Source organism: Lagenorhynchus albirostris, chromosome 16 (genome assembly GCF_949774975.1).
Source record: "Lagenorhynchus albirostris chromosome 16, mLagAlb1.1, whole genome shotgun sequence".
NCBI lineage: Eukaryota > Metazoa > Chordata > Mammalia > Artiodactyla > Delphinidae > Lagenorhynchus > Lagenorhynchus albirostris.
Window position 1 is genome coordinate 79,749,980 of NC_083110.1, and position 25,522 is coordinate 79,775,501.

Consider the following 25,522-nt stretch of genomic DNA (forward strand, 5'->3'; position numbering starts at 1 on the left):
CTAATTTATCCCTCCGCACCTCCACTATCCCCTTTGGTAACCACGAGTTTGTTTTTTTATGTCTGTGAGTCTGTTTCTCTTTTGTAATAAGTTCGTTTGTATCATTTTGTTAGATTCCACATATAAGTGATATCATGTGATAATTGTCTTTCTCTGTCTGACTTACTTCACTTAATATGATAATCTCTAGATCCATCCATATTTCTGCAAATGGCATTATTTCGTTCTAGAAAGGAGTAATATTCCATTGTATATATGTACTACATCTTCTTTATCCATATATTAAGAGTATCATAACAGTGCTCAATAACAACTTTTTAATGCAGTGTATGCAGAGTGCCTGTCAGGGGTTGAGGGCTTTTGTCTCCAGCGGCCCAGGATTGGAATAGCGGCTCCTGAGTTTCCTCTGGACTGGATATGGACCAGCTCCCCCGTGGGGCCTCAGTTGCTCCGTCCTGGAGGGATTTCTGTGAGGGTGATACCCATAGAAAGGGTGTAGCGCACAGTAGGTGCTCACAGAGCGAGAGCTATTTTGCATGTATGGCTTACTTAGTAAATCTAAAATATATCTTGGAAACAAAAAAGAAGAAGGAACTAAAAGTGTTGATCATGACTGTGGTAGTTGTTCTGGGATAATTGTCATAATGTGCTCAGAATGGTTTCATTTTAATAGTGGTGATTGCTAGAAAATGATTGGGTTTTTTGCGTTCATTCAGAGCCTTCTCTAATTACAAGTGTTTCTTGGCTTTGGTCCATTCGTATTCCCGAGGGAGGCTTCTTGCAGGAACGTGCCATCTGTAGGGCCGGGCGCCCAGGCTGACTGTGGACAGGGCTCGTGGATGGAAACGGAGGAGGGCGCCCAGGAGGGAGGACACGCCTGCATCATCAGCACCAGATCCCACCCGGCAGGTGCCACTGCCCACCTTCAGCTACAGGGAGCCCTCGGGAGGGGTTTCTGTACCACCAAGAGGTCACTATCATGATTCCCAAGGATTTATGGTGTCTTTGCCGAAACGGAGCGCTGAGTAGGGGGTCCCAGGTGACCGCCTGCAGGTCTCCTGGGCGAAAGAGCCTTTTTCTGTCGAGCCGTGTTGCAGTCTGGGTTTGCCCAGCACGTCTGCCCATCCACCCAATAAATACCTTCCCCCATCCCCGAGGTGCCCAAGTGGGTCTGTCAGAGATGAGCTGACCGTGACCCTTCCTCCAGGAGGGGGCTTCCCTCTGCTTCCCCTGAGAGCTCAGACCGGAGCAGAGTCCAGATGCAAGGCCTGATATCAGCTCGGAGTCGTGAAGATTACACGGGATGATACAGGAAAGCTGCCGGCAAAGTGCTTGGCTCAGAGGAGCAGTGACGTGACGCCAGCTCTTCATCCCCAAGTCACTGTTCACACCTCACGAGGCAGGGGACTGAGCTGAGCTTCACGACAGTTAATCAGGCTCCGGAGTGTGGGACAGGTGGATGGCCAGGGGCTGGAGTTTTTCGGGGACCTTTTCCTGTAGCTCTGGTAGGAGGTACTCAAGGCCGGCACCCGGAATAAGGGCCGGGGTGTAGTTGTGGTTGTGGCCGAGGGACAGCAAAGGGGGACCCTGTGCAGGTGGCTGGACCCCCCTTCCAGCCCCCCAGCCCTGTGGCCATAGGCTACGTAACCGAGGGCGCTGATGCATCTCTGGGCTGCTGTGATGCAACACGGAAATACTCCACCGTGTCACCACGGGCACAGCGAAATGTTCCTACACGTTCAACACGTTACTGTCGTCGGCGATCCTCAAGCCAGGGTGGCAGGGCCTCTTGCAGGGTCTGTGAGGCTGCCTCTCAGAATCGCAGACCTCGCGATGTTTGAAGAGTTTATTCTCCCCCGGCACCTCCACGTCCTTGGCCTCTTCTCTCCCTCCGGAAACAGACAAACAAAAACAGCAGGAGCTTTTATAACCTGCGGGTGGTTATGGCGCTACTAACCTGGCTTGTTCTAAGGTGGGGCTACTTCCCAAGTGCAGGTAGCAATCAGTCCAAGACCCCCCGCCTACCGCAGACTGACAAAGCCACGCTCCCAAAGGGTCCCCGCTGTCACCCCGATCCCCGGCCCACTATTTTTCTTCCCGAGTCCTCTGTGTCTTCCCTGAGTTTCCCGCCTCGGTGGAGGCTGGCCATCCCCAGGTGGGTGGCGGGCGAGCCCTCTGAGCCCGTTCTGCCTCTTGCAGGGTTGCCATGGAGCCCTTCTGTCCGCTCCTGCTGGCCGGTGTTAGCCTGCCCCTCGCCAAGGCTTTCAAGGGCAACGAGACCACCACCGCGCAGAGCAACTGGACCTCCACGACCGCAGGTAAGGGCCCCCCGCCTCTTCCTCCCTGCCCTCCTGCCCGCACTGCCCACTGCCCCGCCTCCTGATGGCCTTGCGGGGTGATGGGCAGGTGCGTGGGAAGTGTGCTTCTGACCCTGCACGTCTGTAGGGCAGGCTGGCTAGGAGAGCAGTTGCTCCGTATTTGACTGGAGCAAAGCTGAGCACTCGGGAGGCAGCGGACATAAGCTCCCACCCCTGCCCTGGGCTGAGAGCCCGTGTCAGCTTGGTGGGACGGAGGGCAGGATGGCCCCCGTTGTGCTGAACCCAACTCAAAGCAGCCCTGAACAAACATGGATGGGTCAGTGGGGGATATTTAAACGCTGGCGTGATAGTTGATGCCATTCATTAAGAAATTCATATTGTGGGGCGAGATATTGGTGTAGTAGTTAGGTTTATTTTAAAAAATGAGTCCGTACCTTTTAGAGACGCATACTCGAATGTTGACAACTGAAACGACAAGATATCTAGGAGTGACTTGGAAAAGAATGCGTAGCGGGGCAGGCCACAGACGCACACAGTTGATCCAAGAATGTCAGGGGGCAGATACGTGGGGGTTCGTTACTGTAGTCTCTCACTGTTTTTATACTTTGAAATTTAAAAAGGAGAAAAGGAAAAGGAATGCCTGATACATGAGATAATATGCGTGGATCTCAGAAACATGCGAGGTGACCAGACAGGGAAGAGCACGTGTTGTGTTTTCCACGTATGTGAAGCGCCCGGGACAGGCAGATCACTGGGGCTGGGCGCAGGACGGGGAGTGAGCACACGTGGCAGGAGGGGTCTTAGTGGGTTGATGGAGAAGCGGAGGTGATGGACTGTGGTGATGGCGGCACAGCTCTGTGAATTCACTGAAAGTCATTGGGTCGTATGCTTAAAATGGGTGTGTTTTAGAGCTTGGAAACTTTACCTCCATAAAACAATGTAAATGCACAGTTAAAAGAAGAGGAGAGGGAGAGAAGAGAAGCAAGAGCAGATGCCCCTGAATCGCCCGCCTGTGTTCACATCTAGCTCTGCAGCTTAGTGGCTGAGTGACCTTGAGTAAGTCGCTGACCCTCTCTGTGCCTCAGTATCCCCAGGTGTAGATGGCGGTGATAATAGTACCCACTTCTTAGCAGTGCTGTGAGGATTAAGAGAGGTAACCGTGCTGGGGTGTAGAGGACTCCTCGACGCTGGCCGTTTTTAGCGGGACAGTTATGTCGTAGGTCATCCGGCCAGACTCTTAACCGAGAGTTGGCTGTTCAGTATCTTTTGGTATCTTCTTCTTGGACATGTGCCTGATACAGAGGGAGGCCCAGCTGGGTGGGTTCCAGGTCCCCAAGGAGTTGATATGGGTTTCCTGGGCACCGCCATGCCTCCCTGGTAGACTTGTAGGCCTGTCTGTGTCTGCCAGCTCCATCCCATGGCAGGGCCAGCAGGAGCCTGTAACCAGCAGGGACTGGACCTCCGCTCTGCACCCAGACCTGTTGCCAGTTCCCACACCTGCTGCTCCATCCCCATCCCCTCCTTCCCCCAAGACTCCCAGACATAAAACTCAAGGAATTCTCTGATAGGGATCACTTGGTGTATTGGTCAGGGTTCTTCGGAGAAGCAGAATCAATAAGATATATAATTATATGTATATTTCTTACGAGGGATTGGCTCCCATGACTGCAGAGACAGGGTACCAGTCTTCCTGTGGAAACTGCCCGTCTTCAGTCTCTGCCTGAAGACGGGCAGGCTGCCGTAGAAACAGAAGGAGCGCCGCCCCAGTTGGAAGGCAGGCAGGCAGGAAGAATTCCCTCTTACTCGTGGGAGGCTCTGGCTTTTTGTTCTATTCGGACCTTCAGCTGATTGGATGTGGCCCAACCCCCAGTGCAGAGGGCAATCTGCTTTTCTCAGAATACCAGCTCAGATGCCGGATCTCATCCACATGGCCTCCCTAGAGAAACACCCAGCTTATTCAGATACGTTGACCCAATATCTGGGCCCTCTGTGGCCAGTCGAGTTGACACATGAAGGCTCACAACTTGCTCATCACAGACCTTCGGGAGAACAAAAATTATCAACTTCCCTCCAGGAGAAAGTTGGCCAAGGTGATTAGAGCTGACACCATTCAGCCTGGGGTCAAGAGTTCAATCCCCATCCAGCCCGAGGGCTTTACATGATTTCCTAACCCTGGACAAACATCCTACTAAAGCCCCTAAGAGCAGGGACAAGTGAGGCTCCCTGCTGACCTGAGCACCCAGCCAGGAGAGCCCTTCTAGGCTCCTGGCCATCTTCTGCACTGAGCAGCACCCTCTTCACACTGAAACCCCAGAGAAATTCAAAACCACAGAAAAGAAAGACCAGAAGCCCCAGTGAATAGAAACTGTGCTCGTCACGCTGCCTCGTCTCAAGCCGGCCCTCTGGGTGCCGGGTCCTTGGTGGAGCACTGCAGCCCGGGATGCTCAGGACGGTGCTTCCCTGGGATGGGCGGAGGGGAGCTGGCCTCTGGCTGGCCCAGTGCCCAACACCTGCAGGAACATGTAACAAAACATTCAACCAGGCAGAGAGCATCCTTTGCCCAAAAGTGGGGAAGAGACACTGCAGCTGTGTGAATGCACCTGCAGATGGCGCTGTGGTCACCGTCAGGGTGACGGGCTCCCCACTCCTGGGTTCACCTAAAAACAAAATGCCTGGCTGATAATTGGCTGTGGCTGTCAGGTGTCCTTACAGGAAGTGGGACGGCTGTGTGACCTGGTGCCCACCAGAACGCATGTGAAAGTCACCTGTTGCAGCCTCTGCAGGCATGGCAGTGGCTTCTGGTCACTTCCAAGAGGGAAATCATCTAGCTCAGGGCCCCTGTTATGTAAGTAGATGGGCTCCTGTGGCCTAGAATTCCGGAGGACACCTGACGACCGTGTGAGGTGCCCTTTGAAACTTCACCTGTTCCCCAAAAGAAGGATGAAGCATCATTTGGGATGATCACAGTGCTTTGCCAGTGTGTTCCAAAATAACCGGGAATCATTTCATTTGCTCACTGAACAAAATGTATTAAATTATCATCAGGAGACATTATTTTACACAATTAGCTGAAGGTAAATATCTATAAATTGTACAGCAAAATGGTATTGTCCAGATGATACGAAGGATTCCTAAACATTAACAAGAAACAAAAAAAAGACAGTAGGAAAACGGTAAAAAATTTGACCAGGCAAAATATGAATATCTAATTAAGTATGTTTGTGAATCATGAAAAGGCGCCTAACCGTCTAGAAATTAGGGAAATGCAAATTTAACTGGTATCATTTTACTTATCAGATTGACAGAAATTAAAAGAATTACTAATATCTGGGAGAAACAGGTTCCATCGTACACTCCAGGTGAGCGTAGAAGGTGGAAGCATTGGCAGTTTGCAGTTTCGATTACAGTTTAACGTGTGTGGACAGAATACAAAGGGTCCACTTCCAGGAGCTCGCCTACAGAAACCCTTGTGAGATACACAAAGATGTCGACATGAGCTGCAGAATTGTAGGTAATAGCCAGAAAGTTGGAAACAACCTAAGTGTCCATCCCAATCTTGGTTTATCCAAAAAGTGGAAATTCAAGGGGCAGTTAAACAAAATGAAGAGGCTCCTGTGTGCTGACACTGAAACTCTCCAAGACAGACGACCCAAGAAAGGCAAGTCGCAGAGCTGCCAGATACCGTATTTCATCTGTTTTTTTTTCTTCCCCACATTTCACATCACTGTATCCTGAAGTGTGCCTTAATATCTTGTTTCCTTTCTTAGTGGTTCATAAAGTAATAGCACATCTTACGATCCGTGGAGTCTTAGATGTGATGAGAGAGTCGTTAGGACTCCAGTTATCAGCGAACCTGTAGGTTTATGAATGTAAACGTGTAGGGAAAATGTCAGGGCAGATACACCCCACGGGTTTAACAGCGTGTAACTCTGGGAACAAGAAGGGGTGGCTCTTGCCCGTGACTGTGCTGTGTTTGGTCTGAACATTTTGCAGCAGGCCTGGATCCCTGTGATTCTCCTATCGACCAGAACCCAGCAAAACGCACGAGGTACAGGGTGGGAGCAGACTTTTAAAGCGCCCTCTGCTGGTAAACAGCGGGTCCTGCAGGGACCTTGCCCACCGCCCCCCCCACCCGCCCCCCAACCAGAACACAGCTGCTCTGCCACCTTCTTCCCCTCCCTCCTCTTCTCTCCCACCCCTGCCCCAACTCTTCCCTCCCCCAGGGACCCCCAAGGCAGGGCACATCCGCATTGGAGGAACATCATCCAGTACCCCCCTTCCTACAAGAGGGGACCCCAGAAGGGGGGGGTCCCTTTGTCAAGGCCTTACACAGAACTCTTTGGGGCTGAGGGGGGAACCAAGGGGCCTTCACACCCCCTGCTGCCCACCCTCACCTCACAGGGCCGTCCAGCACAGCGGGCGAGCCGCACAAGTTTAAGCGTGCAGGTTCATGACTGAGGTCAGGACTCACACGGCAGCCCCTGACTTTCAAATTCCAGGACCAGATTCCATGTAAGCCGACACACACGTGTGCACACTTCTCAGGCGTGCATGGGCATAAATTTGCACGAACATCCATGCGCACCTGACCTGGAGCATTGGCTGCATAGAATTGGAGGAGATTTGGGGAGAAGGCTGCTCTGAGTGGACCACCGGGGTACTTACCTCCAGGAGAGCCCCGCTCTGCTCCCCAGCCGTGACCCTCAGCCCCACCCAGTCTGAGTCACATCACCGTGAAATGAAAACAGAAAGAGACTTGAATTTCCTCTTAGTCATCACCCTGACTTCCCGTCGGGAGCCCATTGGTGCCCGGGAACACAGCCCAGCCTGCGGAGGGTTTTTCTGACCCACATTCGTTTTCAAAATTGTATTTGGGTTGAATTGCTTACCAATATTTAAAAATCAGATAATTTTTACGTAAAAATATAGATTTCTTCCTTCGGTAAATTGGAAGAACTGAGCACGCCACGTGCACCTCTCCTTGGCCCCCGTGAGCTGGGGCTAAGACGCGTCGCGGCCAGCCCCGCGGACAGGGCATGGACACCCCGCCAGTTCCCGGAGCCTCACGGGGCCTGCTGGTCCTTGACTGTTCCCGCCTGACCTCCATCTTCCATAACAGAGGCGGCTGCTGACAACTGACAGAGACCCCGAGCAGGGGAACCCATTTGTCCCTGTGGCCCATCGCTTCTGTCCGGGTACACGGCCCCTTTCTGGGGGCCTTGGGTCATTCCGCCTTGGTCCTTGAGGGTGTGCCGTGGAATTGCCCACGTCTGTAACTGCAGCCTTGACTCCGGGCAGCATGAAAGCGGAGGCTGGACCCTGGAGCCCCTGACGGCCCCAGGGGTGGGCTGTCTGTGATCCCGGTGCCCACCTGAAGCTCCCGGCAGGCCTGCACGCTCAGCTAGGCCCATCCAGCCCTCGGACCTACGAGCTGGCCCGTCAGTCACTGCCAAGGTTAAGCTGAGCAAATGCAGAAGTGGGGAGTTCGACAGAAGGGACGCCCCGGGAGAGCAGAAGGGCACCTGCCAGGCTCTGCGGCTGCATCTGGATGGGCAGGGATGGAGCTGAGTGGCCTCTCTGGGGCTGGGCCCAGCTCTGCCCGTTGGTAGCAGGCGTCTCCCCCATCAGTCTGGGCTTGAGTTGCTCCAAGGCCCTGGCAGGGTTCGGGGGTGCTCCAAGGAGCTGCAGGCCGGGAGGCCACAGGCAGGTCGGCTCCTAGGGTCGGGGAGGAGCCTCTGTAGCGGAGGGGCTCCCAGGGAGGGACTGAGCAGAGATCTCAGCCTGGCATCCCCAGCCTCCCAGCACAGCTGCGGTGGTCCCTGAACATCACTAGCTCGGGTGGCAGAGGCGTGGGGCAGCCTGGAGCGGGGGCGTGTCGTAGGTTGGCCAGGTTTACGGTGGCTGAGGTCACCTCCTCACCGCTGTCCTCAGGTTTTAATACTTCCACGTCTAGCAGTCACTCAGGTCTGTAAGAGTCCTTCATTTATTAGGAATATAGCACTGACCACCCACAGGGTGCTGGCGTCAGCGCAGGGCCCCGGCGGCAGAGCTCCCGGCCCAGGGGTGAGATACCCGTTACAACTTTGGGATACGTGGGGAGGGGTGCGAGATGGGGGGCTGCGGGGCTGTGGAGCCCCCGCTGGGCTCAGGGGCCCTGTTGGTGCTTCTGTGACTCAGAGCGATGACGGTCCAGTCATGCCTTCTAGGGGCTTCCACTGAAACAAGGGTGAAGGCGGGCCCCCCGGTCCTGTTCCCCCCAGGAGAATAGGCTGTGTGCTATAGGCACACAGAGCCCCTCTGGGATCCACTGGAGGGGAGCTGCGTGGGCTTCGTGGACGAGGGGCCTTTGAGGTGCTCCTTGGCGGGCGAGGACGCTTTGGAGAGGAGGGCGCCGCAGGGCAGTCTGAGGGGACAGGAGCTGAGTCAGAACACTGGGGGAGGGGTGGGCTCTGAGGGTGGCGGCCGGGCCACCAGAGCCCCCTGGAGTTCAGGCTTGCGGGCCAGGCCCTGGGCAGCCACGTTGGGTCCAGGGACGTGGCACCTTCTGGTCCAGGAAAGACAGATGAAAGGGGAGCGCGGGTGGTGCCTGGTCAGCAGCTTTCGTCTGGGCGGGTGAGGTCGGCAGCTCACGGCTCCGGGAGGCCGGGTCACCATGCGACCACGGGCCACTGTCCTGGGACAGAGCAGCAGGGCATCTACACTCCCACCCTCCTCCACCTCCCGTTAGCGGGAGGGACAGGTGCCCTGGGACCTGGGGAAACAGGTCACACGGGGGTCTGGGCCTTCACTACCCAGCAGCAGGGGGCCTTGGACACGTCAGGTCATCACATCGTCAGCTCAGCTTCTTCTTGGTGTCAACGCTGCTCATCTAAGTAGAGGGGCCTTTGTGGACCCAATGGACCAGGATGGTGGACTGAGTTGCAAACTGTAAAATGGGGTCCGGGAAGAAGGGCAGATGAAGGAGGGAGTTTGCAAACTGTAAAGTGGGGTTCTCGTGTCAGGGAAGAAGGGTTGAGAGGGAGTGACTACTTTGCAAACTGTGAAGTGAGGTTTTGGTGTCCAGGAAGAAGGACTGTTGACGAAGGGAGTTTGTAAACTGTAAAGGAGGGTTCTGGTGTCCTGGGCCGCTGGGATGGGGGGGACGAATTGGTGACCTCTAAAGTGGGGTCTGGCATCAGGGAAGGGGGGCTGGTGGGAGGGCCACTTTGCAAACTGCGAGGTCTGCTGTTGGGAACCTTTCCTTGCCCAGAGCCCGCTTCCCCTTGTGCCTCGGGTCCTGACGGGGACCTGCTTCTGCCCCCAGGCGCTCCGGCCCCCGGCCCTCCGGCCCCCGGCGCGCCCCAGCCCCTGCTGGCCTGGCTGCTGCTCCCCTTGCTGCTGTTCCTGTTCCTTGCAGCCTACTTCTTCAGGTAGGAGTGTCCGGGCGCTGGCTCACCCACACCTGCTGGGGAGGAAATGATGCGAGAGGCTGTCACTGCAGATGAGCAGGCGGGGGCTGGCCGGGTGGCAGAGGGCAGAGCAGGGGCGGGGCCAAGGGGCCAGGGCAGGGCCGGGGCCAAGGGGCCAGGGCAGGGGCGGGGCCAAGGCGCCAGGGCAGGGGCTCAGCCATGAACAGCAGGAACAGCTTCTCTCGGCTCACCTGGTGGGTATCCCTGGGGCTCACCTGGTGGCTATCCCCGGGGCTCTGGACTCTCAGCAAGCTCCCTGTGCTGACACCTCACGCGTCTGTGTCTCTAAGGTTCAGGAAGCAGAGGAAGGCAGTGGTCAGCTCCAACGACAAGAAGATGCCTAATGGAATCCTAGAAGAGCAAGGTAGGGGGCCGGGCTGGGCCGGGCCTGGGGGGGCCGTGCCTTTCTAACACCTTAACACTTAGACGATGGACTCCTCCGGCTTTGCGACTTTCATCTGGCTTTACCTGGTATCATGCCGTCCTTTATAACCGGAGTTTCCCCGTTTCAAAACTACTGTCATTTTCTGTCCGGTGTGAAACAGACGTTTGAGGCATTTCAGTTTGTGGCTTTGGGGGAGACACTGTTCATATCCTGTCGTTTTTCCAGGATTTCAACATATAAAATTTATCAGTCAGTCTTAGATCGTCCTAAGCTGAGACAGGTGGGCTCACAATTTACAGTTCTCGAAAGGGCCACCCTGGCATCCGCAGTTTTCCCATCAGCGAAAAGAAGGGAATTGATGTACCAACGTGCTTAGCAGGGAGGCGCAGAGTAGCTCAGGGGGAATTTCCTGCCTTTCTTTGAGGTTCCGAATTCAGCTACTAACTTGTAAATTCTGCTTACAAAGGCACATTGGTTTTCTTCCCACGCGTTGAGATGTCCAGGAAAGGTATGTGAGGCAGAGGCTTTGAAAACTATTGTTCACACCAGTGACTACGGCTTCCGCAGTCAGCTTGCTGCCTGGTTGTCCCGTGGTTTGCGGGAGCAGACGTGCCGTCAGACTTCAGATGAATTACGAAACCGACCCGGCACACGACAAAGAGTATTGGCAGCAAAGGACCTCACCCAGACCCAGGAGGGCAGTTCTGTCGTGCTGGGAGACCCGTGACCCTGGTTTCATGATGACACGTGGCCTCCAGGCACCACCTTCCTGCCCCCTTCTCCCTGCCCTGCACGTCCCAACAGCCCGGATGGGAGGAGGAAGTTGGGGCTGGTTAGGCCACCTGCTCATCCTAGAGTGACTGTCTCAGGAGGAATGAGCCCTGGAGGGAGTTCTTGGCTGGCCTTCAGAACAGCTCTGCAGGTGGGGACAGGCCCTTTTGCAAGTGACAGCAAAGTAGTGTTGACCTTGTTGAGAACAGCAGCTCAGTTCCCTAGGAAGAGAAGCACATGCCAGGGTGTCACTTGCTGTCTCACTCTGAATTTGTGAAAGCAGCTTGTCCGGGGACACCCTTGAAGTCTGGCCCTTCTCCTTTTCAGTGCCGCCAGCCCCTCCCCCCCAAAAAAAGAAAAAAACAGCAGTGGTTTCTCTTGGAGCTTATGGGGCTTGAGTAACCAGGACTAGTTGTTACAAAGAAGACAAGGCTGCGGGAGACTCATACCGGAACTGATTCCCAGCCTGTTACCCATTTGTGCCCAGAAACCTATTGTTATTCTGCTCCATTTCAAACCTGGACAGTTGAGCTGGAGTGTGAAGCCACCTGAATCCCTTGAGGAAGGAGAGGTGGCTGGTGGGCGAGTGAGCTGGGAAGGTGAGGCGTCTCTGGTTGGTAAGAGCAGGGGACGCCAGCCAGAGGGGCATCCGTCTGTCACTATGGGTGATCAGGGTGTGTTAAAAGAGACAGACCTTGCTTCAGCTGCTCATGATCTGGGACGACTGTCCCCCTCCAGCTGTGTCATTTCCCCACGAACGTTGTCCGTCTGTCTGGTTAATGTCACCCACCTGGGAATATGGCTTAATAAGCCCCGTATTTCTGTTGATCCCACAGAGCAGCAAAGGGTGATGCTTCTCAGCAGGTCCCCCTCGGGGCCCAAGAAGTACTTTCCCATCCCCGTGGGGCACCTGGAGGAGGAGATCCGGGTCCGGTCGGCGGATGACTGCAAGAGGTTTCGGGAGGAGTTCAATGTGAGTTTGGGGCCCCTCTTTCTTGTCACGTGGAAGGGCGCCGGGTCATGGGATGTCGTGTTTCAGGATAAGTTAGCCCAAAGGCTCAGAATGCTGGCGTCCATCGAGACACTGTCCCAAAAATGGGGCTCCAGGGAAACCTGGTTTCTGCCGTGATGACCCTCCGCTAACCCTCATTCCTATTTATGAGACGGTTGAGAAAGAGGTTCAGAACCTCCTTGCAGCTCAGACACCCTGGGTGCCGTGTTCAAAAGTCAAGTGTGACGGAAACGCCGTTATCTCGATAACGTGCAAGACCAGGGCCTGAGTGGACCACAGGATAACAATTTCACGCGGAGAGCAAAGGAGCCCCCACACCATCCTGCACAACATCAATTAAACAGTCGAGGGGCTGCCTTGAGGGGACACTAGCTCTGCCTGGACAGCCCTTTGATTCTGCCCAAGTCAGTGTGTTCATCCTGCTACCGCCGTTCTGGGTGAACTTAATGATGGCAACAGCTAAAATGAACTTGACGAACTGGTCCAGCCCGATGGTAGCAAACCGATCCTACTATCAACAAAAATGCAAATGTACATTAATGACACCTCCCCTTGTGTTGCTCATTTTTTAATTTAATGTTCCATGAATTGTGAATCTGCTAGATAGATAGATAGATAGATAGACAGATAGTTACAGATGCTTGGACGCGCAGGCAGGCAGACAAGACGCACTGGGAAGTGTGGTCTCGGGTTTGGCTGTCCAGTGTTGATCTCTGATCGTGTTTTGAGTTTTCTTTTCTGCATCTTCCTCATATCGTATATAGCCGTGCGCTGGTGTTGAGCTTGAAAGAGGACGGGTTTCCAGCAGGGGGGCCACCTGGTCCTGGCCCTGCCTGTGGCACCGCAGCCCCGCCCGGCCCATCAGTTATTCTCCTGGAAGCCGCAGCTTCCGTCATCTGTGAAGGGGCAGGGGTGGGAGGATGCCTTGATGACCTCACAGGTCAAATATGAGGCTCTGACTTGGTAAACAGCAAAGAGTTGTACAATTGTGACATCTAAGGACAGCATGACTCCTGCTGCAGACAAGTGACTTTTTATCCAGAAGCAACCCACGAGGGCACGGCAGGGTGATGGCGCATTTAGACCCGTGCTTTTGTTTATTTTTTGACACAAGCCTCACCTGCCTTTATCTCGCTTCCTTTTAATTGTTTCCAAATGTATCCCCTTTTCTGAGCTATTAGGTCATAGTGAAAGACAGCTCCAAGCAGTATTGTTTTGCAGTCTCTCAGCCTGACAAGAGAAGTTAATTCTCCATTTTCCAAATGACTATCCAAGTTGGCAGCTACAGGACCATTTCCCCCACGTCCATTCTTGCCCTGTTTCCTCTTGTACTTGTATTTCTCCACGGGGAGGCTGGTGACTGCCCTTGCCGAGGGAGGGCTGAGTCAGAACTCGCTGGCTGTACCACCATCTCCAAAGCGAGGGCCCGGGAAGAGGGTCGGGCAGGTGAGGCACTTGTCCCAGGTGCAAAATTTAAGGGGGCACCAAAACACTCTGCCATCTGGATAAATTCTGTTTTCATGCAGCTTTTAAAAATCATCAAAATTAATGCAAGCAATCCATGATGAACAAAACAGCACAACTGTAAATAAAGACAGGGTCACTCTGGTGTTTCCTGTTGCCCCAGGCTCCGACATGGCTTATCACCACACTGTTGCTCATCCTGACGGTATTTAAAAGTTTGATATTTTGGTTATCATGGATTTTTTTTTTTTTTTTGCGTTTAGATTTTTTATTTCTTTTTTATTATTATTTTTTTGCGGTACGCGGGCCTCTCACTGCTGTGGCCTCTCCCGTTGTGGAGCACAGGCTCCGGACGCGCAGGCTCAGCGGCCACAGCTCACAGGCCCAGCCGCTCCTCGGCATGTGGGATCCTCCCGGACCGGGGCACGAACCCGCGTCCCCTGCATCGGCAGGCGGACTCTCAACCACTGCGCCACCAGGGAAGCCCTTGCGTTTAGATTTTTTTAGATGTTGCATTTGAATGGGATTTTTCTTGATTCCTGGGTTTTGGGGTACCAACCAAAGCAAGTGCCTTGCTCTGCTCTCCCCACCCCTGCCACCGAGCAACCTTCCCAGCTGCCCTCCTGCCCACGGCCTCCACTCAGGGAAGGGCCGGGAGAGAGGGTCGAGGGGTCGAGTCCAGCAGCATGGAGCCTGGTCCTGGCTCCAGGGGACCCAGGGCAGCTGCACGTCCCCCTCTGGACCCCAGTTTGCTCCTCTCTCAAGTGAAGGGCAGGCTCTACTGAGAGCATCACAGCTGCCGTGACCAGCCCGCTCTTGCCTCCACTGGTGGACACGCTCGAGCTGGGCCCTCGACGCCCGTCCTCTTCTTTACTCACCCTCTGTCCTGAGCTCCTCTCCCAGGAACTGTGCAGGGAGACGGATGAACCTCAAAGTCGTCGATCCGAATGAGTTGGGACTTGTGTGTATGGCCAGTGGAAGCTGCCGTGAACTTGACGAAGTAAATGGGGGCCTGGCACTGGGATCCGTTCAGTGGGGTGATCAAGGCATGGATGCTGGAGACGGGCTGCCTGGGCGCCTGCCCCAGATTTGCTTCTTACCAGCCTGGAGGGCTCGGGCGACATCCTTAACCTCTGCCTCAGTGGCCTCGTGTATGAAATGAGGCCCTCCCAGCCCCCATGGGAGTGTCTTAACACGTTAAAGAGGTAAGGTGTGTGCCCAGCTCAGCCCGGCTCCTGCACGAGGGAAGTCTGAGCTGCCGTCCTTCTCAGGACGACTTCTGTGAATGTCCAGTCTGCCGTCTCCACCCGCAATGGTAGAACGCTGACCTAGCAGAGTCTGTTCCAGGCCCCCGGTTAAGTCCCTGCAGGTGAGGAAAAGGCCCCCTCCAGACAGCTTCTTCCACGAGCCTTTGTCCCGGCAGGTTATTTTAAGCCCAGTGCCTAAAAATGTCACCTCAAACAAACAAACCAGCAAACCCTCTTCAGCCAGTTTACGTAACCGGACAATCGATCACAAGGTAGTTATCAGCCAACTGCTAGCTGCACGGCTCACTTGGGGCGCTGCAGGGGTTACCCAGCTATGGCAGGCCACACCCGGCCCGCCCCAGAGCTCTCTTACGAGCCCTGTGCCTTTGGAGCAGCTCAGACATGACTGATGGCAGGAGGAAGTGCTGGCCTGCTCTGTGTGGGCGGTCATTCTGTGTGCTTGGAAATGGGGTAGAAGTTCGGGGAGCAGGGTGCTTTGCCTCCACTGTGAACTCCTGTGCTGCCGCCCACAGAGTCAGGATCATCACCGTGTTCTGCTCTCCGGTCGCTGCCGGGGCCACACGGCTGGGGGTGGCAGAGCCGGGTCCATCCTTACCACTCAGACCCCTCCAGCCACTCCTTCACCTTCCTCACTTTCAGAGGAAGAGGGAGGCTTCTTGATTTTGTTTTGTTCTGTTAATTTATTAATTTAAATAGAGTATTTTTTAGAGCAGATTTCGGTTTACAGAAAAATTGTGCAGAAAGTACCAAGTTCCCATATCCCCCATCTTTCCCTGCACGGTTTCCCCAATGATTAACATCTTGTCTGAGTGTGTTACACTTGTCACAACTGATGAGCCAACATTGACTCGTTGTTACAAACTAAAGTCCGGGTTAGGGGTCCAGCGCTGCACGTTCTGTGGGTTTTGACAAACGCACAACGTCATGCATCCCCCGCGATGGTCTCAGGCCTCATTTTTGTTTTCAGTGCTGGGGTCAGAAAAGCTTTGGGGTGAAAAAGAGAAGGCTCTAGAATGTTGCTACAAATTTCACGTTGAGGTTTGGTCAAGAAACTCAGTGTTAAGACAGCTCGATGAAGAGCTCCCGGCGGAGGAGGTGCTGGTCTGGAGGAGAACTGCCCACCAGCCTTGCCCAGGTGCCCGCCGGGCAGACCTCCACACTGGCCCTGGCAGAGCCTCTGCCTGTGGCCACTGGGTGTGGTGGGGAAAGAGGCCATGGGCTGGCCGGGGCTGGGTCTGTGATGGAGAAACCCCCGACCCGGGAGGAGGGGGCTCTGGGCCCCCGTGGGCTGCACACCCGACTCAGGGCCTTGGCTTCGATCCCAGGCTATGCCTCAGTCTCCTGGGCACCTACAGCCGGACGCAGGGAAGCCCTCGCTTGTCCCTACACTTAAGGGAGCGAGTGCCCTGCTCGTGGCCCAGGTGCCAACTCCACGTGCCCTCCCGCTGCCTGCTGCGCGCCAGGCGCGTGACTCTGGACATCCCTGCAGCCACCCTGGGGTTCTCTTTCCTCATCTGCAAAACGGGGGTGATCCTGGTGTCACCTGATAATAGGTAAGTTGTGAAGGCGGGTGACCCAGCTCCTCCCTCAGTGCCTGGCACGTCGTAAACACTCGATAGATTTTAACACCAGTGACCCCTGGTTCCTCTGACGGTCAGGCTGAACGTTGAAGGATGTGATTTGGGGGTTCAGAAGGCTCTCTCCCAGTGTGCACTTCGAGGAGCCCCCCTGAGCATGGAGCCTCACCAGCAGCGAGCAAACAGGAAGACAGTTGGTGCTAACAAGAGCCAAGGGCCTCTGAGTCGTGGCAAGAACTAGAAGTCAGGACGCTGGGCTGACACCTGCTGTGCCACACGTCAGCTTTAGGGGCCTAGCTGAGCCCCTATACTCATTTTCCTCCTCTAAGACAAAGGGAGGGTTAGGGTGGTGCGTGCACCTGGGGAAGTGGGCAGCTGCTGTGCGGGCCTGGGGTGGCCTGAGAGCTGCATTTTCAAGGAGCCCCACAGCTGTGCCTGTCCTCAGAGCACACCAAGTCCTCAGCAGGTGAGGGCTCGAGGACGGTCCTTCGCCATCACTCTACTCGTCCTTCAGCCCAGCATCTGGGTCCTTGCTCCCGGATCAGAGCTCTGCCGTGGCCAGTTCCTACGTACTTGTGCAGGGCCTGCTCTGGACCAGGACTGTGAGTCCTGGGGCTTTGGTGGCAATGCACGGGCCAGCCCCTGCCTTAATGCACTTCGGGGTCCAGCTATGGGTCGTCAGGTTATCTGCACCTCCACTGGCCCCGCTAGACAGCGGGCCCAAGGGGAGGCAGGCCTGTGTCTCCATCACATCTCTGCCCAGTGCCGGCCCAGCGCCTGAGGCAGAAACTTCCACGGGCAGGAGCAGAGAGACGGGCCCAGCACTGGAGGTGCTCAGAGACCAGGTTTCCGGATTCCTGCGCTCAGTCGGGAGGTGACGTAAACACGGTGTTGGGTTCCTCACGTTTATTGCTGACCCTGCGCTTTCTTCTAGTCTCTGCCGTCCGGACACGTACCAGGAACTTTTGAGCTGGCCAATAAGGAAGAAAACAGAGAGAAGAACAGATACCCCAACATCCTTCCCAGTAAGCGTTTACTTTTGTTGCGCGATGGGTGGCATTTTGACTCAACTCAGCCTTGCCTTGCAGCTACTGGTGACCCTGCCGGTCCTGACAGCAGATGCGCGGGGGCTTGGAGGTCAGGGCCTGGGTCAGTGTAGCGGCTCAGCCTTTGCAGCTGGGAGTCTAGGTGTCTGTCTCCCGCCCAGGACTTGGGTAGCCTGTGTTGCTCTGGGTCTGGCTGCCAAGCCTGTGCTCGCTGTTGAGACCTGCGCTGCCTGGTCTATTTGCCCAAAAGGGGTGCCCCCCGCACCGGCTGGCAGGGCTCCTCCTATGGACCCAAATTGTGCCTGGGTCTTGGGCAGCTGGTGGCCCTGGGCATCTCCCGTCTTGGACTCAGTGCTTCTGCCACCAGCAGCAAGGCTTCTGTACCAAGGACAGAAGTGGCAGAATAAGAGAGCTGTCTGACATTGGCAGCTTGGTGGGAAGGCTTAGAAGTAACTGGATCTTTACCACCACAGCTAAAGGTGGCCATGGGCTGGGGAGGGCGGCCTCCAGGGGGTGGGGGGCCGGGGAGCAGACACATCTGTCCAGGGGCGTTGCTGGATGGGCTGCGCCTTGGCCTCGGTGCCAAGACAGACCCCCAGAGTTCCAAGCTGCCTTTGTGGAAGCTGGCCCGGGAGGTGTGTGATGTCCTTCCTCCATCCTGGACCCTCCTATTGGCTTTGCCATCGGGCTAACAGAAGGGCAGCCTCAAAAAACTCCAGGGAGTTCACGTTTGAACCCCAAACCAAGGCCTCCCGGCGTCCCAGGGAACACCTCCCTTCTGAGGCGGTGCTTCCGTGGGGTGGAGCCAGCTGGTCTGTGCTGGCCCTCGGCATGGCGGCTCCTGGTTGCATTTTTAGGGTTAGAATTGAGTCCCGCGGCTCTGTAGGTAGGAGACGCTGTGGTCCACGTCGTCTGTGTGGTGTCTGGATTATTGGCCCTTGATAGAAACAATTCTTTCCCATCTTACGTGCATAGGATTTATTTGTGGTTTTGTTTGGGGTTTTTTTGGTTTTTTGTGGGTGTTTTCTGCAGAGCCCACCATGAGCCTGGGTCAGCTAAAACCAGAGAAAATAACTAAGTAGTCTGCCATCCAACACATATTTGTAGAGGCAGCCAAGGGAGCACCAGGGAGACGGGTCAGGAGGCCACTGTGGTCACACAGCCGAGCTGAGAGGGTGGCTTGGACCAGGGTCGGGTTCTGCACACACTGCAATGATCACGTTGAGGGGACTTGCTGTTAGATTGGGTGAGGCTTATCGGAGGCAAGTTTCTCGGCTTGAATAGCTCAAGGGAAAGGAAAACCATGCAGGAGGTTGGGAATCTTTGGAATGTTGTTGGTCGAATAAAGATCGGGATATTTGGAAGTTAGCATCTAGTATTAGTTGAATTAACTAGCTTAATTAATTACTTGATGCGTTGACTGCAGAACGTACACGTGGAGGACCCACTCAGCGCCAAGCCCTTTCCCAGATTCCTCACCTGCATTCCTGTCCTTATCACTCACTGAACACTGTATCTTTTAAAGCTAACGATTACATTGCTGATTAAGAGTAGTTTTGGTGGGAGCTCAACCGGGCGGAATTAGCAGCCAGGTGTAGGAATTACCTGCACCCACCACTGCTCCCAGATGTGATGGCTGGGGGAGTGGGCACCGCCTCCCCAGAGGATCACCAACGGGGACCAGCAGGACCTGGTCCGGTATAGCATCTCTAAGCCGTGTCCTCCAGCTCGTACTGTGGAAGTGAGTTGGCCTTTCCTGCAGGTATGAAAATGTGGGTCCTGCCTCCTGGCCCAGGAGTGCCACGTCAGAGGTAATTGAGGGCGCTGGCCATCCCCAAGGGCCCACGGGACCTCTGCCAGAATGTGAGTGTTTCATGTTGGTGGGAGGATGCGTTTACGGAGCAGTGGCCTGGAGATACTCGGGGTGGGCCCTGGAGATGGCCAGCTGGGTGGCATCTGGCGTTTGGCATCAGCCAGACGTAGGAGAAGCATATCTGATTAAACTGAGCAGTTGGCCAGAGATGCCCTGGGCAGCTGGATCACGGGGATATCGTGCAGGGGGCTCCCAGGCCTGCTCCCCCACCCCAAGGCTGGGAGACCCTTCTCTTACTCAGGTTGAGGTCAGGGTCAACGGGCAGGGAGAGGGGCGGGGGCCCAAGGCCCTCAGTCCGGTACACCTTCCCTGCCCCTCCCCCTCTTCCCCGAGCAGAGATTGGTGCCCCTGGGGCAGGAGCCCAGTCCCGGATGTGGCTCTAGGGAGCTCTGAGGACAGAGGTCAAGATGCCGGGTGTGCTGGGAAGCTGCATGTTCCCAGGGCTCCACGGCCGGTAGCAAGAGAGCATCCTCTTTTCTGGAAAAAAAGCGCCAACACCTGGTAATGTTAGGAAATAGTGTTTTGAAAGAGTAGTGCGACTTTTTAGAGTAAAAAGACAGGAAGCTCTTAGAACTGCAAGATGCTAAATCTAGCCAGAACGCTATTTTTTACCCCCTGCTTTCTATAGCCGTCTTCAAAAGGGTAAATTGGTCCAAATTATGTTCAACTAGCTTTATACGTGTTCAGCTAGAGCTATTTCTGCCTCAGGGCTGTCAGCCCCTGAGCAGAAGGGTCTCGTGGCCGAGCCTCTGTGGGCTGTGAGTTTGAGCTTGGGCACCCTGACAGCCCTGTGTGGGCTGTGACTGACCCTGAGAGCTGCACTGGCTGTGCTCGCTAGCTGCAGTGGTACAATGTCCAGACAGCTCGCAGTCAACCCAGCTTCCTTCCATGTAAATGGGAGACGTACAGCCTGTGACTAGGAGGGGACAAAGCAGGGGCCAGGACGTGGAACTATTCAATAATTAATGCAGTAAATACATACGAAGTACCCACCATGCGCTGTGCCCAGCGCAGCATAATAAACGCGGAAGCAACTTGATCCCTGGGCCCTGGGCCCTGGGCCGAGTCTGGGCATCCTTCATATTTCTACTCCTGGGAGCGGCCGGCCACTTACACACCAGCGGGGAGACCCAGGGCCGGGGCCACACCACCTGTAGGGACCCATAAAACCATCTAATTTCTTTGTGAATCAGAAGAAAATATATACGTAATCCAGCCTGGTTCACACTCATCTTTTTTTTTTTTTAATAAATGTATTTATTTATTTTTGGCTATGTTGGGTGTTTGTTGCTGCGCGTGGGTTTTCTCTAGTTGCGGCGAGCGGGGGCTACTCTTTGTTGCGGTGTGCGGGCTTCTCATTGCGGTGGCTTCTCTTGTTGCAGAGCACGGGCCCTAGGTGCATGCGGGCTTCAGCAGTTATGGCTCACGGGCTCAGTAGTTGTGGCTCGTGGGCTCTAGAGTGCAGGCTCAGTAGTTGTGGTGCACAGGCTTAGCTTCTCGGCGGCATGTGGGATCTTCCTGGACCAGGGCTCGAACCCGTGTCCCCTGCATTGGCAGGTGGATTCTTAACCACTGTGCCACCAGGGAAGCCCCTCACACTCATCTTTATACCAACTACTAATACAGTTGTAAAGTAAAATGTGTAATTTTTTTCTCTTGGAGAAAGGGGCCCATGAAGGCAGAAGTGACGTGGACCCACGTAGGTCACATAGGGCCCTGGTTGAAAACTCTTCCACATGTGTGTACACACAAATACATACCACAAGCATACTCATACACACCACAAACACACATATACACCACACTCACATAAATACAACACACATTACACACACTGTATACAAGACACACCACTATACACCCCACAAGTACACCCCCCCCCCACACACACACACACCACACACAGCCCTCCCTGGTCGGCCCTCCCACTGGAAAACCGCTTGTACCACAGGCCAGAATCCTCCAGGCAGTGGCCCATCCTGCCCAGGCAGTCCGTGTGAGTGTGGCTTACCTTTCTGCTCTGGGGCAGACCTGAACATGAGGACTGGGGTCTGGAGTCCCAAACCCCAGAGCCTTGTGTCCGTGTGTCCAGAGGCAGAGTGGTGCTCCTCCTGGAAAGCCTGGGAGACTGGACCCCGGAAGTGGTCCTGAGGGTACCCGCACTGGTCAGTACTGGGGCCTGGTTTGGGGTTCAGAGGATATCGCCATCACACTGTAGGGGTCCTGCACGTTCTGCTGTGTCTACGTGATGGTTCAGCAGACCGACTCCTGGACCCTGTAATTCTTACCTGTCATCATCCCACAGGTTGTATTGAGCTCCTGTTTGGGGCCTGGCTTGTCCTCAGTGCTGAGGTACAACAGGTGCTTCCCCGACCTCAGGGCACTGAGGATCTCGTGGGAATGTCTAAGAAGAATGTCCCTTCTGTCCCGTGATCACCATGGTTATGTCCTTTGTAGTGTTTAATACTGTGCATGTGATTCCCTTGTCCTAACGTCATGGTTTTTGTGTTGGGTTTTTTTGCAGATGACCATTCCAGGGTAATTTTAAGCCAGGTGGACGGAACCCCATGTTCAGACTACATCAATGCTTCATACATAGATGTAAGTACGCCCAGCCCCCCGCCCAGCATGACACTCATGCCTGGACCATTGGGGGTTGAGTGTGAATCATGACCGTTGGACGCTTTCTTCTCTGGGGCCACAGATGTAACTTGTCACAACTTTCCTGAGCACAGTGGCCACACTGGTCACAGCACAGAGCATGAAAGTGCTGGGCCTTTTGAATTAGCACCTGTGTCAGGGATTTGTTCTTAAGATGCAGATAAGCCCTGAGGATGTCCATTACAGCATTATTTATATCACTGACCAAACAGAACAGAGGGGACCAGTTAAATAAATTGTGGTAAAATCATACACAATGGATTATTAAGAATCCATTTTAGTTGAACCTTAAAAGATCATTTAATAGAAATTTTTAATTATCATAAAAATTCAGTATAAGAGAATGTGTACATATTAACCAATTTAAATATATATATATACACACATATATATATATATATATACACGTGTGTGTCGGTGTTTCTGCTTGTGTGTGTGTCTGGGAAGGTATTCACAGAAAAAATACTGGAGAGGGATATACAAAAATAGCATGTTATTTCCGGAATTCCTGGCGAGTTTTCTTCGTACTTTTCTGTGTTTTCCAAATTCTTCACGATGGATACGTGTTATTTTCCTAACAACAACAAAATCCTTCCACAACGATAATTTTGAAAAATTACAAATCTGATTTTATTTTTCTAGGGTTATAAAGAGAAGAATAAATTCATAGCAGCTCAAGGTAAGCTTTTTGTTAAGTTACTTTCTGAACATGATTTTGGTAAAATGGCACGGAAGGCGATTGCTTCTTTATCCGGTACCAACCATCCTGAGGGTTTATGTCGGCTTTTTGTACGTGTGTGTGCTGCTACATTTAAATATCTGATCAGAGTCCGTCTAGCCTTTCCCGAGGCACAGAATTCAACGCTGTCATGAATCTCACACAGCACTGCCACTCACTGTGTCTGCTTCACTGGCCAGGAGTGTCCCATCCCCTGCGAGCTGGCCAGAAATGCAGCAGCTCAGGCCCCACCCCCAACCTGCTGCTGTCCCTGAATTTGCATTTTGGCCAGCGTTCCCAGGTCATTCTGCTCAGTAGAGTTTGAGAAGCATTATACTGTGAGGTGATGAAACTCCTCCTAGGAGCAGGGTTTCAAAGGAGCAGAAGAGTTGGAACCTCTGAGAGCATATGCCCCCCGTCTGTGGTCAGTGCAGACAGACATGGAGCGTTTGGGGGCGTCTGTCATACAACAGGCATGTTAGATGTGCAGCCACACGATGTGTATGTGCAGAAAGACACACGATCTGTTTCCACACCTGCGTGATTTAACCCAGACACCCAGTGGTCTGGGTTGCCACTTCAGCGTGTCGATACTTGCGTTAGAAAACCTTGAACCTCCCTCGGCTGGCTAAGCTCTACGTGGCTTCCAAGTTGTCGGGTTTGGGGATTACTTTCAATCCAGCATCTCGTCCATCTGCCCAGGGGTTGCATCCCCAGGAGCCAGTACTGGTGCGGTTGGGTGTCATTGGAGCTAAAACTAGGTTTCCTGGACGTCCTGACTCCTCAGCAAGGGTCTTTAGAGCTGTGGGTCCCCAAATTCAGTGTAGATCAACATCTTAAATGCACATTCCTTGAAAACTAGGGACATACACGTACGCCCACCGTCCCTCAGGAATAGGCCCAGCTTTAAATGGCAGAAAACCTGACAAACACCAGCTGACACCAATAGAAACGTCTTTTTCGTTCTTATAAGCAGACGTCCGGGGAAGCGGCGCAGGGCTGGGGCGGCAGCTCAGGGGAGAGGGGCCTCTTTTATACCTCTCCGCCCTCCATGGTGTCATCCTCAGGGTCACAACATGGCCTTCTGCACCTCGAGGCGCTGTGTCCCTAATAAGGCAGGAAAGAGGGCGTTGGGCAGAGGACTTTCTTCCAGGGACACTTTATCTTTTGTTCAGATCCCCTCCCCAGGGACTTCAGCCCACATCTCACTGGACAGCGTTACTGGCTGTCAGGGCAGCCGGAAGATGAGATGTTTTCAGAGGAAGGGGGGTTAGACATGGCGCACGAGTCATTCAGCCTGCAGTCTCTCTCTCTCTCTCTCTCTCTCTCTCTCTCTCTCTCTCTCTCTCTCATACACACACACACACACACACACACACTCTGCTTCAGCAGTTCTGGATGGAGGGTCATATTCTGAGGCTTTGACAAGCACCCCAGTGGCCACAAACCACTTTGATAGGCAGCTTGAAACCCAGCTCCCATTTGAATAGCCTTGATGGCCCAGGAAGATCATCACCCAGCTGGGTCTTACTTAGCTCCTGAGGATTTCCCAGCCCCAGCGGGACATCGGGGGGGAGTGGCAGGACAGAGTGGAGAGGCTGCCACCTACTCCGGTTCTGGGACTCTGTAGGGTGTTAGATGGACCGGCAGGCCCATCACCCCCTTCCTCGGGGCGGGTGGGGGAGCCGTTCCCGGGGCCTGAGGGCCAGGGCCACAGGGCTGGGGCTCGCAGCGACCTCTCGGTCTGACTTTGGGACCATCGTCTGCTCACAGGCCCTAAACAGGAGACAGTGAATGATTTCTGGAGGATGATCTGGGAGCAGAAGTCTGCAACCATCGTCATGTTGACGAACCTGAAAGAAAGGAAAGAGGTAAGCCCAGCCTCTGAGTCACGGGCACTTCCTTCTCAGCTGCTTTGCTGGGGGTATGCTTACCACTTCCTTTTCCTTTCTCTCCCCGCTCCCCCCGCTGCTTATCACTGCAGAAGAGAAGAAACACCCAGTGGCTCACAGCATTTTTATTTTGAAATAAATTCTCTGTGTTCCAAGGATCTCACTGTCTTAGACTATGATGTAAAAATGGTGCAGAATTTTCTTCTTTCAGCTGAGGGTCATCCCTGGTGGGCTACTCCATGGTGGGAGTGATGGATTTTAATATAGAGGTCTTTAGTATGTTGGACATATAATGTGTGGAGCCTCAGACCATAAAAAAAAATGATTTCCCGCATATTACTCAGACCAGAGAAATGCATTTGAAAAAACAAGGCGTATTGAAGTAATATTGATTTGTCGTGTCAGTGTGTTTAATTAGCTGTTTCTAATTATGCTAATTATGTAATGCATGTACATTATAAGAACTTGAAATCTCTAGGTTAAGCTGGTTCATTTCCTACGGGGACGGGTACACATTGGCCTCTGTCTCCTGGACAGGGCTGCCCCAGGTCGGGTGCATGTAGTCAGCCGCCCGGCAGACCCCTCACGCAATTTCTATTCCACTGACGGGGGGTGGCGCCAAGCGGAGAGCACGTGAATGTAGATCATGTCAGGAGGTGACAGAAAATATAAAGGAGAGTAACGGGGACAGTGGTGGCCCGGGAGGGACAGACCACCCGGAAGGCAAGGCCAGGCTGAGGGTGCAGAGACGCCGGGGCATTCTCATGCCTGCGAGTCACTCACTCTTTAGCCAAAGGGAAACAGACCCCTGTAGGATAAACCAGAACACAGCATGACTGTGGCTCTGGAGGTGTGGAGGAGAGGAGGGGTGGCCCCCCGTGGGTCCTGGGCTAGGACCGGGGCAGGAGGGCTCATTTAGGGGGTGATGGTGTCGCTGGGTCTCAAAGACTGGGCTGGTGCGGGGAGGGACTGCATCGGATGCCGCTAGAGAGAGGCACTGGGGCGGGGAGGTGTGTTCGCAAGGCCGGGAGCAATGTGCTGGACCCAGAACCAGGACGCCCACACGGGGGACAGAGCGGCTACAAATGC

At 54.2% G+C, this 25,522-nt stretch overlaps 1 protein-coding gene and 1 long non-coding RNA gene across 5 annotated transcripts in view; one reads left to right on the plus strand and one right to left on the minus strand.

The window, feature by feature from the left end:
- The first annotated feature begins 2,199 nt into the window (after positions 1-2,199).
- PTPRE (protein tyrosine phosphatase receptor type E) overlaps positions 2,200-25,522 on the plus strand; it is a 45,746-nt gene continuing 22,423 nt past the window's right edge. For 2 of the 3 annotated variants that reach the window (XM_060125626.1, XM_060125624.1), the window contains exons 1-7: positions 9,903-9,960; positions 10,057-10,130; positions 11,759-11,895; positions 17,178-17,268; positions 21,687-21,763; positions 22,466-22,502; positions 24,315-24,412. In XM_060125626.1, the coding sequence (XP_059981609.1) occupies positions 9,926-9,960; positions 10,057-10,130; positions 11,759-11,895; positions 17,178-17,268; positions 21,687-21,763; positions 22,466-22,502; positions 24,315-24,412 (549 nt within the window). In that variant the 5' untranslated portion in view covers positions 9,903-9,925. Of the gene's footprint in view, positions 2,319-9,621; positions 9,728-9,902; positions 9,961-10,056; positions 10,131-11,758; positions 11,896-17,177; positions 17,269-21,686; positions 21,764-22,465; positions 22,503-24,314; positions 24,413-25,522 lie in introns of those variants that run through there. The other variant, XM_060125623.1, reaches the window with a different exon arrangement.
- Positions 8,299-10,911, minus strand: LOC132506857 (uncharacterized). 2 transcript variants are annotated; one of them, XR_009535976.1, is made up of 3 exons: positions 10,235-10,911; positions 9,982-10,051; positions 8,299-9,759 (listed from the first exon to the last, which is right to left on the minus strand). It is a non-coding gene; the product is annotated as an uncharacterized LOC132506857 (long non-coding RNA). The 2 variants fall into 2 exon arrangements; XR_009535975.1 differs by having other exon boundaries at positions 9,958-10,051.